Source organism: Neolamprologus brichardi, chromosome 17, assembly GCF_056152115.1.
Source record: "Neolamprologus brichardi isolate AB-2024 chromosome 17, ASM5615211v1, whole genome shotgun sequence".
NCBI classification, from domain to species: Eukaryota; Metazoa; Chordata; class Actinopteri; order Cichliformes; family Cichlidae; genus Neolamprologus; species Neolamprologus brichardi.
The window spans coordinates 12,592,930-12,608,620 of NC_142120.1; the positions used below are offsets into that span (position 1 = coordinate 12,592,930).

A 15,691-nucleotide genomic window follows, 5' to 3' on the forward strand; every position below is an offset into this window, starting at 1 on the left:
TGTTTGAAGACAAAACTGAAAAGAGTAATGGACTTTAAAACCAGGAAGGCCGTAAATGCTTAAATCAATATGCGATAGAAGTCCGTATAGTCTGTGTGAACAAACTGCTGTCAAAATTTAATGAAAGGAGCTTTTCTACAGTAAAACAAAAAGTTGTGCCATTACCTGTAAATGCTAAATCACAATTGTATCTTTGTAGTATTTAGAATATTCCTTATTGCAATTAAATAAAATCATTTTAGCTAAGAGGAAAATCAGAAGTATACTGTAGCCTTTTCATAACTGAATCTTTGCTTCAAGTTTGAAATGAAAGGGGGATAAATTATTTGATTCTTTGACATTTTATTCATCACCACATTCTTTTTTTCCCATATTCTTTGATCATCCGATCTCTAAGCAAAGTGGTACATGGCATAATTGCATCATGTTTGTTACTGTTCTGAGGCATTGTTCTCTTTTTTCTGGCACCAAAGTTCTCATTAATTAAAGAAATAAATTCCATTTCACATCTTTCTGAAATTAAAAAATGAAAAAGGAGTCACATGCAGATACTTGCTAAAATAAAGCAATGAATTACTGTACTCTCTATACAATTATACAATATGTAATAAATGTTACTAAAGGTAAAACAGTTAATGACTGTGCTATAATCCTCTTAACATCACACAAGTTAATCGTTTTCCATTCATTGTAATAATAATAATAATAATAATAATAATAATAATAATAATAATAATAATAATAAATAAATTATTTTCATTTCATACATCAATCAAAATAATTCTCAGAAACAGACCAAAAAAATCAAGTAGGATGATACATTCAATGAGGTGCCCGAGTCGATCAAGTTGGTACACATGATGGCACTATTGCTGATAGATACGTGCCTATTGTGATGACATCACCTAGATGCTGGCTTGATGGCATCCAATCAGATGCGTCCAGATGCCCTCCCTGGCAAACTGGAATGCTTGTTGGAGAGCCTGTGCCCTCCCCCTCGCTGACCAGAGGGGCTGAGGCTAGGTCTGCGGCACGGCTTGGTCTGTTGTTCCTAACGCATTTTGTAGTCGTGGGAAATGGCGGCCTCGCATAGCTGTCCTTTAAAATCTAGCTCAAGGGTGAACTCCAGGTCACGCTGCAACAAACATTACCAAAAGTGAATTGAAGTAATCAGTTACAAAGAATTACACACAACCAAAGAGGCACTGTAAGAAATATTTCCTTAATTAAAAAGAAAAGCAATTCTCTGTTAATTAACAGCATGCACACTGCAAATAAACAGGACATTTTCTATTATTAACAATAACTACAGGGAAAATAGGACACATATCATTATTTGAATATTTTCTGTTATTTAATGGTGTGTGGTCAGGATACAGAAGAAGCAGCTACTTTTCAGCAGTTCCTTTGCCACAAGGGGTCACCGTAGTGGGTAGCTCTTCCTGACGCAGCCCCAAAGGGGATTTTGTGGCTCAGGCTGGAATTAAACCAGCTACTTTTTGCTTGCTAAGCAAATATGCGCTATTGGAGGCAGTCTACAGTAAAACAGGATGTTAAAAATATGGCATTTTTTACTAATTGAAGGTGTATCTATAGTAAAAAGAGGACTTTTTCCACTATTTGTAGCCATATCTTTATTATATTTCTAAGTATGTTGCTGCTGTTCTAATTTAGGTAAAGGATTCAATATTCCCTTTTTAAGTCTAGAGAATTGTCTTGAAAATTTTTAGTCTTACCACATTCTTCTCGTTGGGCCTGACAGCAAGACTGCCAAAGATCTCCTCTCCCTTCTTGACAGTTAGGTAGTCCTCTAAATAAAACACAGTCTGCTTCCAGTGTGTGCTTGGGGCATCTGGAGCTAAAGATAGGATGTGATGGAGGGCAAGGGAAAAGGCAGGGATGTGAAAATGAAAGATGGTGGAGATGATAAAGAGAGAGGAGGAGAGAATTTGAAATTAGGTTAAAGAGGAATGGTGGTGAAGCAGTAAGAACAGGCAAAGAGGAAAGAGGAGTAAAGAGGAGTAGGGGAAATAAAAAGATTTACAGAATAGTGTTGACAGGCACTAGACTGCCTTCGGCATGTTAGCATAGAAGAAATATAACAGCAAAGTGCCTGAAATTCTCTCATCCAATGGGAAAAATACAGAGGCAGATAGAAGAGATCTCCTTCGGTGATGCTCAGCCTCAGGGCCAACAGACAGCCAAAAAATAGAACCTCCTCTACGCGATATTATGTAAGCACCAGATGCGTGAATGTATTAACATAAGCTTGCATAACATATTTCACTATAATAGGTGTCCTCAACAGCATGATGACGTGCTCGGTGATTCTGCTGGTTCAAACACTGGTCACGTAACACCAGCAGAGTGTAGCCAAGAGCTAAGGTGCAGAAATGGAGCGCCATCCATTTAATATCCACAGATTCACTGCTCAAACTACTCAAGTGGCTGCGGGGCGAGTCAGAATGTGAATCTGCTTAACGGTGCAAGCAAATCTTCATGTATCCTTGGCTACAGTTTTATACATTTTGTAAACTTGTGGTGTAAAATAACTGAATAATCTAGGAGAAATAATATTTATATCAGGTTTTGAAATCTGTGAATCGCTGAACACCTCAGTTCAGTTCTGAGACACACTTGCTGTGACAAATAAAACTGATCACAAGTGAAAAAGAAATGTCACTCATTGGTGTTTCAGTTAAATAACAAGTGGATTTGGAGAATATGTGTTTTAAGGCTCAAGTTTCAGAAAAGATTAATACATCTGAACTTTTTGTGAGTGTAGCAATTTAAAGTTCCATAGAATTGTTTTGTTGCCTACAGGAGTTGCCCACTCTTTTCATAAACCTTTCTGTTGCATCGCATTGGGTCCATTGCAATAGAGTCCTGATAGAAAATCATGGGAAGTAATTGCCCTTGTCTGCTATGCAGCATAACACAACCTCACTATATAAGCACCACATGGAGAAAGTAATATCAAAAATGTATAGTACAGTACTGTGGAAATGGCTTGAATCACCCCTCATTTCTGTATATTTTCCTTCAGTGATGGGAAATAGGTGCAGCAGTTTGCTGAAACGTGCAAACGTAAATGGAAATAGAGTATATAGGACAAAATAGAGTTCACAGCTGTAATGAGCTTGTAAGTCAATATTTGGTATGACCACCTTCATTCTGCAACACAGCCTGAACTCTCTTAGACAAGCTTTCTTGACATTTCTTTGAGTTTTATTCAGGAATAGTTCTCCAGGCTTCTTGAAGGACATTCAGAATTCTTCCATGGATGTTGGCTGTCTTTTGATCTTTTCCTTGTTGGGATGATTTTTGACCAGGATATGTCCTTCAACGCACATATTAAACAAATATGTAAGACTGCGTTCTTCCATTTGCGCAACATCTCTGAAGTTAGAAATATCCTGTCTCAGAGTGACGCTGAAAAACTAGTTCATGCATTTATTACTTTCAGGCTGGACTATTATAATTCATTATTATCAGGATGTCCAAAAAACTCGCTGAAAAGCCTTCAGCTAATCCAAAATGCGGCAGCAAGAGTACTGACAGGGACTAGAAAGAGAGAGCATATTTCTCCTGTTTTGGCTTCTCTTCATTGGCTTCCTGTTAAATCCAGAATTGAATTCAAAATCCTGCTCCTCACATACAAGGTCTTAAATAATCAGGCCCCATCTTATCTTAATGACCTTGTAGTACCATATCACCCTATTAGAGCACTTCGCTCTCGCTCTGCAGGCCTACTTGTTGTTCCTAGAGTATTTAAAAGTAGAATGGGAGGGAGAGCCTTCAGTTTTCAGGCCCCTCTTCTGTGGAACCAGCTTCCAGTTTGGATTCGGGAGACAGACACTATCTCTACTTTTAAGATTAGGCTTAAAACTTTCCTTTTTGCTAAAGCATATAGTTAGGGCTGGACCAGGTGACCCTGAATCCTCCCTTAGTTATGCTGCAATAGACGTAGGCTGCCGGGGGATTCCCATGATGCATTGAGTTTTTCCTTTCCAGTCACCTTTCTCACTCACTATGTGTTAATAGACCTCTCTGTATTGAATCATATCTGTTATTAACCTCTGTCTCTCTTCCACAGCATGTCTTTTATCCTGTCTTCCTTCTCTCATCCCAACTGGTCGCAGCAGATGGCCGCTCCTCCCTGAGCCTGGTTCTGTCTGAGGTTTCTTCCTGTTAAAAGGGAGTTTTTCCTTCCCGCTGTCGCCAAAGTGCTTGCTCATAGGGGGTCATATGATTGTTGGGTTTTTCTTTGTATCTATGAAGCGCCTTTTGTTGTGATTTGGCGCTATATAAATAAAATTGAATTGAATTGAATGATCCAGCAATGCTTCAAAAAAAACCTGAGATTCAGGTTCTGGCCAACCCCTGATTGATAGTTCGTTTCATGACTGATAGTTCCATGTGTGTTTTTCTGTGTTTGGGATCATTGTCATGTTGATAAATCAAACTGTTACCAATCTCTTTCCACATTATATTGCACGGTGGCACAAACCTAACTGCACTTTTCTGTGTTTGTTATTGAATCAATTTCGACAAGATCCCCAACACACCTCCAACTCCACAACAAATTCATCTCCAAACCATGAGAGAGCCTCCACTGTGTTTACAGATGGCTGTAGTGACTCTTTCCTAAACACCTTGGTGCATATTGATGATTTAAACAAATCCAAAATGTAAGTTTTGGATTGATCACTCCATAACACCTGCTGCCACTTATTTTCTGTTCAGTTCTCATGTAATTTGGCATACCTCAGCCTTTCATTCCTGTTTTCCTGCTTTAAAAATGGCTTCTTTACAGGCACCCTTCCTTTCTCATGAGACTTTACTGATCCGTAGATGGATCAGCCAAAGTGCCAGATGCATCTTTCCTGGAGTTTTTTTCTATTTTTTAAAAGACATGCATTTCAGACACTGTTCATCTGCTGTAGATAATTTTGTCATTTCTTTTGTCCTCCACCCGTTCAGTGTCCTCAATTTTGTTAATTAGACTACCCAGCATGCTCAGAAATGTCAAGGTTTTTAACAATAGATCTTAGGAATCACCTTGTTGGTCCAGAAATAGTATTTTAGGGCTGTTAAACTGTGGTGTCTTTGGAATTTTTGATAGATTCAGCTAAAGACTTGGAACAAATGATGTATTTTTGTAATGAATTGCTAGTCGCAGAGTTCCAAAAGATAAAATTACAATTCGTTTTTTGCTACGTTATCTGTTATGTGTGGAAATAAAACTGATTCATCCCTTGAACTAGGTGCTTTTTTTTAACGCTTGAATGATTCATAGGTCAGTGTTAAGTGGCTTAGCAAATAAGAAATATTCCTCTTCCTTAAAATAAGTGAAAAAGCAGCCAATATCTAAAGAAAAACCCTGGAAGATTATCAGAAAGCTGGGAGAACGACCAGTTAAACCAGTTTAACATTTTGAAGTCTGGTTACAAGGGTTGATCAAGACTTTTACACACACTGTACCAAAATATGTGAAACATTTTCTTTTCTATTTTATTGACCCAGAGGTTTAAATCTCAAAGTCTTTAAAATAAAAAAGGCTCCTGTTTAGCCTCACCAGTGGAGAAACCAGTCTTCTTGTGACATTTGGTGAACTCAATGGTGAAATAGGTGACCAGAGCATGGACATAATCATTGCGCTGAATCTGCAGACAGAAGGCTGAGGTGAAGGACAGGTCCTCTGGCTTCACAGTGTAGATGTCCACTTCCTGAAAATAAAATTGCCAATAGCTGATGTTATATATGTCAGGGCAAATGTGCTTGAAATCCATAACCATGCTATTTCAGAATAGAGCCACTGTACAATCACAGGCTTGCAACTTGCCACCACCATTTGCGATCTCTCACATACACATGCGGCACATGTATGTCGATGCTTCTTGATTATTCACCATGATTACTGTGCATGTGCAAGAATGTGTGTGTGTGTGAAAGCCCACAGGTTGAATCACGGCTGGCAAATGAAGCCTGCTCGCACTACACATGCTGTGTGGGTGTCCTCCCTCATGTCTACAAGGGAGGGAGGTTTTGTGCGTGTAAGTGTATGTGTGTGTTTTTTTATATCAAACTGCCTTACTGAGGTAGCCACAGATCTAAGTACTTTGTCACCTGCTAGGCATCATACTGGGTTCAAAATAGAGGAGGAGCAGGTGCATCTCTGCTTTGCATGTAGATGATGCTGTATTTAGGAGGATGGAGGGGGATTTTTATTTTAAATTGCAACCTGTTCATCTTGCCCAGCCTATTGGGCTTTGGAGCACTCGGCCATGTGGCGTCACCATAACAGATTGTGAGTTAACACCTCTGTCCTTTCCAATGATACCAGGCCAGTATCGTATACAGCAAATTGTAGGAGGAGAGAAAAAAAATTCCCGGGAGCGACTTTGTAATTTTAGCAAGCGAGGAATGACTGGCAGTTTGAATTAAGACGCGGTGAAGTGGCTGGCAGGGGTGGGTTGGGGTGAAGATGCCCTGAATACATACGTGTAAAAAAGATACCTGCAGTGAGAAGAACATTTCAGACAGGCATGTCAGTGGCTAAGCCCCTCCATCCTAACACATGAATCACCTTTTCTTAACACAAAAGCAAGACCATCGCTTATCACACTGATGGAGAGCCCATTTCATTCCCACTGGTGACTCAATGCCTGCTCTTGTGTGACATTTCACCATCGCACAGAGGGAGAGACTGAGTGAGACCTCCCTATTCACTCAGACTACTGAGGCCTGACATTGTTTAAAATCAGAGAATGGGATACAAGATGAAAGGAACGGTGGAGTGATTAGAAAAGTGAAAGTGAGAAATGAGACTATAAAATGATGTGAGAAAGAGATAATGAAAAAAGGGGCAATGAAGACATAAAATACTCGGAACAGAAAGAAACATGATATATGGAGAGAAAAGGGACAGTGAAATAGAGAAAAGGTAAAGGTAGAGGGGACAAACAAAAAGGCTATCACCTCTGTGAATGCTCTCATCCTCTGTTCATTTGCGAGATGAAAGACAAGCTTCTGTTGTATCTTCAAGCATGAAAACAGAGCTGCAGCCTATTACAGCCAGCCAGAAATCTCTATTATGTACTAGAAAATAGACTCAATAGACGGGGAATGTTCACAGTGACAGAGTATCACAGCTGTCTGACTTTTTCTGGGAATTCATGTACCCAGGAGATAGAGAAAAAAAAGTGTTTGGATATGTGCCACAAACAGGTATGAAATCATACTGTAGACAAAATGCGTTCACAAACTGGTGCAAATGCAGACTAACCTTCAGAAGGCAGGCGTTCGTCACCACTTGCTTGGGATCTACCACATCTACCAGAGGCTCTTTGATGGCCACATTGCGAATGCAACTCATGTCGAACCCATATACGTTTTCCCACCCTGTACATACAAAAAAACAAACCAGATACCCATGTGAATGACCATGCACACAATATGTGTTTTCTGGATTTTTTTTTCTCCTTCAGTTTTCAGGCACAAGCAAAGCTCTGTTCTCCCTGTTCCTGCTAAGCTGTCAGCACAAAAAAAGGTAGCAGAGAAAATAAAACAGAGCGCTTGACTCTGCCAGGAAGAACAGTCCCGCTGTCTTTCTGTCTATCCAGGCCGTATGTGGAGAAAGACAAGCCGTCCTGAAAATATACTCTGGCCTCCTCCTCCACCTCCTCCAGAATGTCTGGCATCTTTGTTTTATTATAATTTGGGCTGAAAACACACCAAAAAACACATTCACTCCCCCACTCCCTCAGTCCCTTCACTCCACCTTGCTTTGTCAGGAGGCCAAACACTAAGTCTGTATCATGAGATGGTGAGTGTGCCACCAACGCAAAAAAAAACTAAAAATAAGAGTGTGAGGGTTTGGGGTAAAGTGAGTTCTTTTGGGATTTATGTGAAAGAATGTACCTTTATGTATGTTTAGATGTAATAAAGCACAGGAGGCCACCTGTGCAGTGAAAGGGAACTCAGTAGGCGTTATTGACCCAGATTCAAAGCCGATGTACGTACAGGTTTGAATGGCACCTTTAATACTGGATCACAAGGTTAAGCTCAGCCCTCCAGCTGTGTTAGCTATTTGAACACTTGCCGTGAGTTTGGAGCAGAGAAAGCAGTTCAGGATAAAAAGTAACACACTGGTTTAAATGCTTTTGAACCTCTTGCTGCACAACAGGTTTCAATGCTACATTAAACTACTTCCACTTAAATTAAAAATTATTTGCATTCACCCAATTTTTAATCTTATGGTCTTTATGACTATACCGCTATAAATACCCTGTACATTTTAGCCACTTTTGCATGTTTTGGGTTTTTTTCCCCTTGCAGTCACTAATCAGCATTTAAGAACAATCTATGGCTTGTCATTGTCACATAAAGTACTGTTTGGTTTTATAACCTACAGCTTCACTGTTTTGGTTCAGTCTTAGAAGTAGCTGGCTCTTTTCAGATGTTTTCAGTCCCAAACTGAAAACATCTGAGGCAAGCAGGAATAGCTCAGTAGGTAGAGTGGTGGCCCCATGATCGGAAGGTTGGGGGTTCGAATCCACTGAACGACTACCCTGTGGTACCCCTGAGCAAAGTACCATCCCTACACACTGCTCACCAGGTGCCCAATGGCTGCCCACTGCTTCACTGAGTGAATGGGATAAATGCAGAGAGGAATTTCCCCACGGGGATCAATAAAGTATACATTATTATTATTACATTATAAACAAGTTGCTCTACTAGTGAGGAGAGTGGAACCCAGTATTTTAATTTAGCAACTGATGACGTCTAAAGCTGGTCAAAGAAACTGACTTTCATTTGCAGTCATGTAAAAAAAAACCTGTCACAGGACTATGAACTATGCACTTTAGCAGCTTGTAAAACCACCTTTAACGCAATTTCTACATGACTTTATCAGTCTCTCACATTGTTGTAGAGGAATTCTGGCCCACTCTTATTTACAGTGTTGCTTCAGTTCTTTGAGGTTTGTGGGCATTTGTTTATCCACAACTCTTAAGGTCTCAACGCAACATTTCAATCAGACTCAGGTTTGCGCTTTAACTGGGGCATTGCAACAGCAGTATTGTTTTGTTTTCCATTTTTAGCCATGCTGTTGTACCTTTGATGCTTTGCTTGGGATCATTGTCTTGCTGCATGACTCCTTATCAGACCATATATAAAGTAGACAGAAAGGCATGAAGTGGGAAAAGAAAGGGCCTCGGGTCTGACCCACACCTAGGCTGCTACTTTTCACCCTCACAGAGGCTTTCTCCCAGCAAAGTAAACAATTGTTCAGTCTTTTTCTACTTGTACTGCCACAAACATTAACATGCTAACTCACACCTGTAGAGTCTGAAATGTAACTTTTGGACTTTTTGTAATCTGGTTTTACTGACTACTTAAATCAGTTCAGAATACAAACCAAATTTAAACAAACATTCATATGCACTTTATCTACTACTCATCCACAGGAACCATCAAGCTGTGAGGCAACAGTGGGCACTAGTTAAACACAGCTGAGAGGAAGACCGAAAGAATTTAAATGAAACTGCAACAAATGTATCGTAACTACTCACAATGTATCTTAAAGTCCTTGTACTGCCGGTCTTCAATGGCTACCACGTAGAGCGCTGCTCTGTCAGGGAACATCAGGCCTCCAGGTTTCTGAATACAAGAAGAAAAAAAAAGTCAGGTATCCAGTGAACACACACACAAAGGCCATCAATCACTCATACTGTTCACACACCTGGCATGTAATAAAAGATCACATGTGCTGAGTTCAAAGCCTGCTGACAGCCATTGAGGTTAGCAACCTGATCATTCATGTATGACCTCAGCATCTGGCGAGCAGACACATGCAAGCGAGCGTACAGTAAATTCTCCACTTCATCGCTGTGTGCTGTGTCTATGTGTCAAATAGCCTTATTTGTCCAGCCAGCCACTCACAGACACACGCGCACATAAAGCCCTGCTTAACTCCCCAAACCTCCCGCAGCACCATCTTACCAGCCACTTGTCCCTGGCAAAGATGACCGTGTTGAGCATGGATTCGTAGAAAAGGCAGTAGCCCATCCACTCTGAGATTATAATGTCCACCTTCTCCACAGGCAGCTCCACCTCCTCCACCTTGCCCTTGAAGATGGTAATGACTGCAGTGTACATAGCCACAAAACAGCAGGCAGTAAATTACTTCACAGCTTCTTCATCAGATTAGAGCAAATGACTTTATTCTCAAATGACAATGTTTGTATGCCTTGGGATTGCTGTAAATTAGTACAACTTAATTAATGTTGTCATCTGGCGCCTGATTTTTTTTTTTGGTGCATGCATTTTATTTGTCTCATTTCCCCATTCTGACATCTTTGACCTCCAGAGGAAGAAGACACCACCAATTTAGAGAGGTGTTACACGGCAGGGAGTTTTGTATTACCAATTGACCTGTGATGTACAGTATATATTATTAATTTCATTACTAAATATAAGGAAAAATAATTTTAAAAATGTATACATTTTCTCAGGGCAGGTGTTCATTCATTCAGTGAATTTAAGCCATCTGTGTTCCACAACATTAATGAATGCAGTGCACAGATGCTTTCCTTCTAAAGTAGCATAAAGGGGCAGTTACTGAATTTATGCCAAGGTTTTGTAAATTGAGCTTGTCACAAAATTTCATTTATCAAATATTCAGAAATTACAGGAAAATTCAGCGATTCAATACTCTGCCCCTAATAACACAATTGGTGGTTAAATTACCTTTTTCTAATGACTGATAATCAGTTCTACATCTACTTTTAGAATATTTATAGTTATTAATGCATAAACGGAGGGCCAGACATTATAACTTTACCACTAGTCTATGTTCAGGGGATCAAAAGCCAAGTACCTGAAATGTAAATATAAAAGATTAAATTAAAACCAGCCTAATGTCAAATATGTAGGTTATGAAACTAAGCATCTGTTTCCCATCCTCCCTCTGTGAAGTTCAGGGTGGCATTTTACAATGGTAATAAGCCCCACTGAGGGGATTCTGATTGATGGCAAAGATTACTGTTATTTGACGAGCTGCCATTTAACCATCAGGACTGTGACTAATATTGTCAAGTGTGACGGTAATGATGGAAATATACAGATTTTACACGCTACTTCTCAACCAGATATGTTTGCGTTGTTCTGTCTTCAGATAGGTGGATATGGGATTATGGCAGTAATGAGAAACAATACTTCTTCATACCATTGTGCAGGTGATTCGACTTGATAATCTTCTCTGAATATTCAGATATACTTGAGCATTCAATCTGCAGGATCACAGAAAAAAAACTTCCAGTTAAAAGGTCGAGACATGGAGTTATTGGTCTATCTTTAAATTAAAAACAAACAAACACTTTTTTGATCAATTTATCAATAATTAGAAAATATTTCATGGGTTTTAGTGTGAGTAAACACACACAAAAAATTAATCAAATCCATGTAAAAACACTAAGGGGCTTTTTGCATCTTCAAGTGCAAATAACAGTGTCTATGGATGCAGCTGCTGTTCTTCCAGATAAGTCATCTCAGATCTGGTGCCAAATGAAAACTCATGATTAAACCTTCCTATTCATGGGTGTACTACAGCCTATAAATCATACATAACTGTGGGTTACAACACCAACCTGTCACTTATAGCTGTTCTCTAAGGGGAGCCAGATGTCTCTTATTGCCTCTGTCTAACAGAGTTTGCCTGACAAGCTCGTAAGATACGTTTTTAAAAAGCCAGGATACTTTTTAAAAATAAATGTATTTGATATGGAGGAGTCAGAAGTCAAATATGTGTAGACTGCAACTATTTCTCTCATAAAGATTTAAACAACAGCAGTGAATGTTTGATTGCAGTGAGGCATTTGTTTGTGGTCAGATAGTTCATCTATTTGTCTCACCCCATACACATGTTTGGCACCGGCGTTGGCAGCAAACATTGAGAGGATTCCAGTGCCGCTACCGACATCCAGGACTATTTTATCTTTGAACACATGCTTGTTGTGGTACATGGCATTCCTGTAGGTCAGTGTCCGCACCTCATCTTTCAGCATCTCCTGCAGTGAAAATAAGAGTAAGAGTCCATGTTACCTGATGATTTTTCCAGTACCGGCACGCATACAGAGGACCAAAAACTCAACTACCAAAGAACGGTGTGATTCATAAAAATCCTCAAAGGAATACATATTACACATTATGTTACATAATGGATCTACATTGTGGCAAGTGTGGGCAGTTTTGAGAATACATTGATTTTTTTTCCATGAGTAATGATATGGAAAAGGCAGTATTTAGGCCAAATGCGTTAGTGACAGTGGCAGAGCTTCTTGAAATAGACAGGAGTACAACACAAAGCCTTTGGGGACTGCCTGATACCCATCTCCCTGAGCCCATTCACATATCCCACTTTCCTTTTTTTTCACTTTGCACTGCTTTAATCAGGACACACTGGTTGACTGCAAGCAGACAAAAAGCTGACCTATATGCTAAATGCAGACACTGTTTAAGAGGTCTATATGTTCCTAAACTTTTTCACCATCTCTTTGTCACATACCAAGGTCATTAGTTGGGCTGTGGCCTTGGCACTTTACTTCAGATAGTTTTAAAAGACAAACAAACACTTTTTACTACTGGAGTGCTGAATATGGATTTTTACCATGCATATAATGTTTTTAGTGGTGCTTGGTAATAGAAAAGCCTTGTGTTTTGTCAGTTGTCAGCTACTCTTAATTTTTTTTTATTTGTCTCCATTTTGTTGCGTTTAGCCGTTCGTTAGGCTTTCCCTTGGCATCTGTTGCCTTAAGTGAATCTACTGAACTGAAGGTTTGATTTTTGTATGCACAAGGTTTATAGTTATATAAAATACAGCATAAGAATATGCATCAAAATCAAAATAAAAGCCCAATTGTCCTTGTATATTATAGTGTTAAATCGGTTTAGGTTATTTTTTGACATATCCTACTAGTGTAAAGCCAGCCAAGCATGGTTGAAATTCCTTGGCCAAGATAGAAAGAGTCAAGGGGGTGCCTTTTTTTCTTTAAATTCTAATAATACCAAGCCACTGTTTTTCCAGCCCTGTCTGCATACCTCATGGATGCCAAAGTGAGCATAAGAGTCAAAGTAGTAGTCCCGTGATGTCATTTCCTCGGGGCTGATGAACTTGGCAATCTTGCCTCGACCAGGACAGGTGGCCAGTGCTGCTACATGAGGCGTATGGGGAACGCAGGGCACATGGTGGGTAGTAGGCACTGGTTTAGGCAGTGGGGAGGGCTGAGCAGACTGAGAAATGGGGGACATTACAGGCTGCTGCCTCTGTTAAGGACATACAAGAAAAGAAAAAAGGGAGAGTTTGTAGCATCATTTAGACATCACAGTCAAGTTAATGGTTTAAAACGAAATTATGGGAATACATAGGTTACAGGTTAATAATGGTCTTCTAGAGAGATCATTAAATTCAAACCAAGAATAAACTCTGAAATGTTTTTTTAATTGTATTATAAAGCCATTTCTATAACACATATGAGACAGCGGTGATACACAGTGCACTCATGGAGGAGCCGGCAAGAGATGCAGGTTCCGCTTCAGCACCAAGGACAGCGGACATTATCACGTTTAGCAGCCAATGTCCGTGCATCAGTAATGAGCCACTTAATCAAAATGCAAATATTCCATATGCATCGTCTATTTTAACTGCAATTGCATGCGTCTTTTGAGTCTAGAGCTGTCCTGACATCTGCAGGACACTGGGAAATGCACTTTACTTAGCTTACAAGCCATCAGTGCAAAATCTATTCTTAAACTCGTCTCCGTAATTATCGCTGAAAAATACAGAGATATGCATAATTTCTACACCAAATGTGTTGACACGATCAAAAAATACCAGACGGAGAGTTCGCCGGTCCCGCTAAATGCGGTGCAGGACACCACAAGGTCCCTACCTCTGAGCTGTCCGCCTCCGCCATCTTCCGCCGTAGCAGCAAACAACGCGACGAATGCCTCAGTCCCATGAGAGCTGACGAGATTTAGGCTACAACTCTTTTAAGTGTTCGGGGGCTCTGAAATCCTAATAGAAACGTGGGAAAAATAACAGAGAGCCACAGAATATGACTGGAACACACGGAAAAGTGAGGGTCATTCTAAGAATGTATCACAATTTCTTACAAATTAGGCTAAACCCACTCCCGGTGGAAAGTTGTGAATATGAATTTGAGCGAGGTAAAACGTTCGGATATCCATACTATAAATGCGATACAGGTTGTTTTTAGTGGGAGGACTCAGGGAGGCAGAGCAGTCTATTGGCTGGAGAGATGGTGTTGCGAGTGGAAGGTTGTAGGTTTGATACCAGCACTAGTCGGTCCTTCCGTTACAACCCTCGTGCGCCGCTTCAGCGTAACCCGCTCGCTCATTTTTACATCTCCGGTAAAAGCAGGCTTTCAGAGAAGACGCGAAGTGTAGCCGCACCACCACCAAGAAAGAAATTCAGTCGCGTATTACAAAGGCAGTTCCACAAAAATGCTTCTCATCAGCCACTTCATCTCTTGGAAACAGCTCTCATCACAGGGACTCCGACACCAAAAGTCGCATCTTTTTGTGTTAAAGCCCTTTTAGTTGTAACGCCGAAGGCTTTCTCCGCAGAGAAAGTTTAAAAAAGGGGAGTTCAAACTGCTTAGTGTGCACCCGCCTGCCCGTTAAACTGGGATCCCGCTGACGACATGAAATGAGTGGTGACAAAAATACAACTGTCACCAAAAAGAATAGCTTAATCTCTGCCTTCTCAAAGCTAGATTCCTTCTCACACCAGACTTTCCCACAGTTAAAGGACCAGAGCAACCGGCAAGATTCTCAGTGGCTCGCTTATATAACACAGGTGTTTGAGTTGGAGAAGGAAAAAAAACCCAACTGCAATACAAACGTGGTATGCTAATTCTGACCATGAGGCTGTTTAATGTTGACAGAGGTGTACGCTACCTTTATAGGTCCCTTAATGATATCTGAATTAACTGTAAATCGATTACAGGTGTGCAGCTTCCCATTAGTAGCAGTAAATAGTTTTTAATTACTTGGCACAAAGCCTATCAGAATCGAGGACCAACGTTCTAGAATTATCTAGACATAAAGAACCAATCAGCTTCAGAGGAAACTTTGAATCATGTTATAGTTACATTGTTACTTGAAAGTTGATTCCGTTTATAATTTCATGGTAATTTGTGGAAAGCTAAAACGATTTTGACGATATCTTTTTTCAGTGTTACAACCAAAACGTACAAAAAAGCTATTTGACCCGATTCACGACTGAGTAGTCGCAGACAAGGCATGGAAACAGTCATGTATTCATTGTCATATGAAAGTCAGTCAGAGCAGGTCCATTCAAACAATACACATATACATTAATTTTTGAGCTCATTTTTTATACTTTATTCGATAATTTCCGTTTTGGAATCTTTATTTAAGTATTAGAATATCCATCCATTTTATGTTGTCGGGGGACAGCAGCCTCAGCAAACCATTCCCCTCCTCCTGGACTCACCGAGGCGTTCCTATAGGGCAGCCAAGAGACGTAATCTCCAGCGTGTCCTGGGTAGCCTCCCGGTAGGACATCCCCGGTAAAGCTCGCTCAGGAGGCGCCCAGGGGCCCACCTCACACAGCATAGTTAAAATATTTAAATTTCAACTAAAT

General features: G+C 40.2%; 1 protein-coding gene across 3 annotated transcripts; it reads right to left on the reverse strand.

Moving 5' to 3' along the window:
• Positions 1-718: 718 nt before the first annotated feature.
• prmt8b (protein arginine methyltransferase 8b) lies at positions 719-14,776 on the reverse strand. 3 transcript variants are annotated; one of them, XM_006780743.3, is made up of 11 exons: positions 14,357-14,776; positions 13,953-14,077; positions 13,102-13,326; positions 11,916-12,071; positions 11,231-11,294; positions 10,006-10,148; positions 9,576-9,663; positions 7,289-7,404; positions 5,579-5,729; positions 1,737-1,858; positions 719-1,135 (listed from the first exon to the last, which is right to left on the reverse strand). In XM_006780743.3, the coding sequence occupies exons 2-11, from the start codon at positions 14,019-14,021 to the stop codon at positions 1,052-1,054; spliced, it is 1,218 nt and encodes a 405-aa protein (XP_006780806.1). In that variant the 5' UTR covers positions 14,022-14,077; positions 14,357-14,776; the 3' UTR covers positions 719-1,051. The 3 variants fall into 3 exon arrangements, with proteins under 3 accessions (XP_006780806.1, XP_006780805.1, XP_006780804.1); XM_006780742.3 differs by having other exon boundaries at positions 14,253-14,776; XM_006780741.3 differs by having other exon boundaries at positions 14,176-14,776.
• Between the last annotated feature and the right edge of the window lie 915 nt (positions 14,777-15,691).

Excerpts from the sequence above, each read along its gene's own strand:
- prmt8b (XM_006780743.3), bottom strand. The coding sequence starts at position 14,021 with ATGGGACTGAGGCATTCGTCGCGTTGTTTGCTGCTACGGCGGAAGATG. Across the intron at positions 5,730-7,288 it reads CGAACGCCTGCCTTCTGAAG|GAAGTGGACATCTACACTGT; the intron begins GTTAGTCTGCAT and ends TTTTATTTTCAG. Across the intron at positions 1,859-5,578 it reads GAAGACTGGTTTCTCCACTG|CTCCAGATGCCCCAAGCACA; the intron begins GTGAGGCTAAAC and ends TCCTATCTTTAG.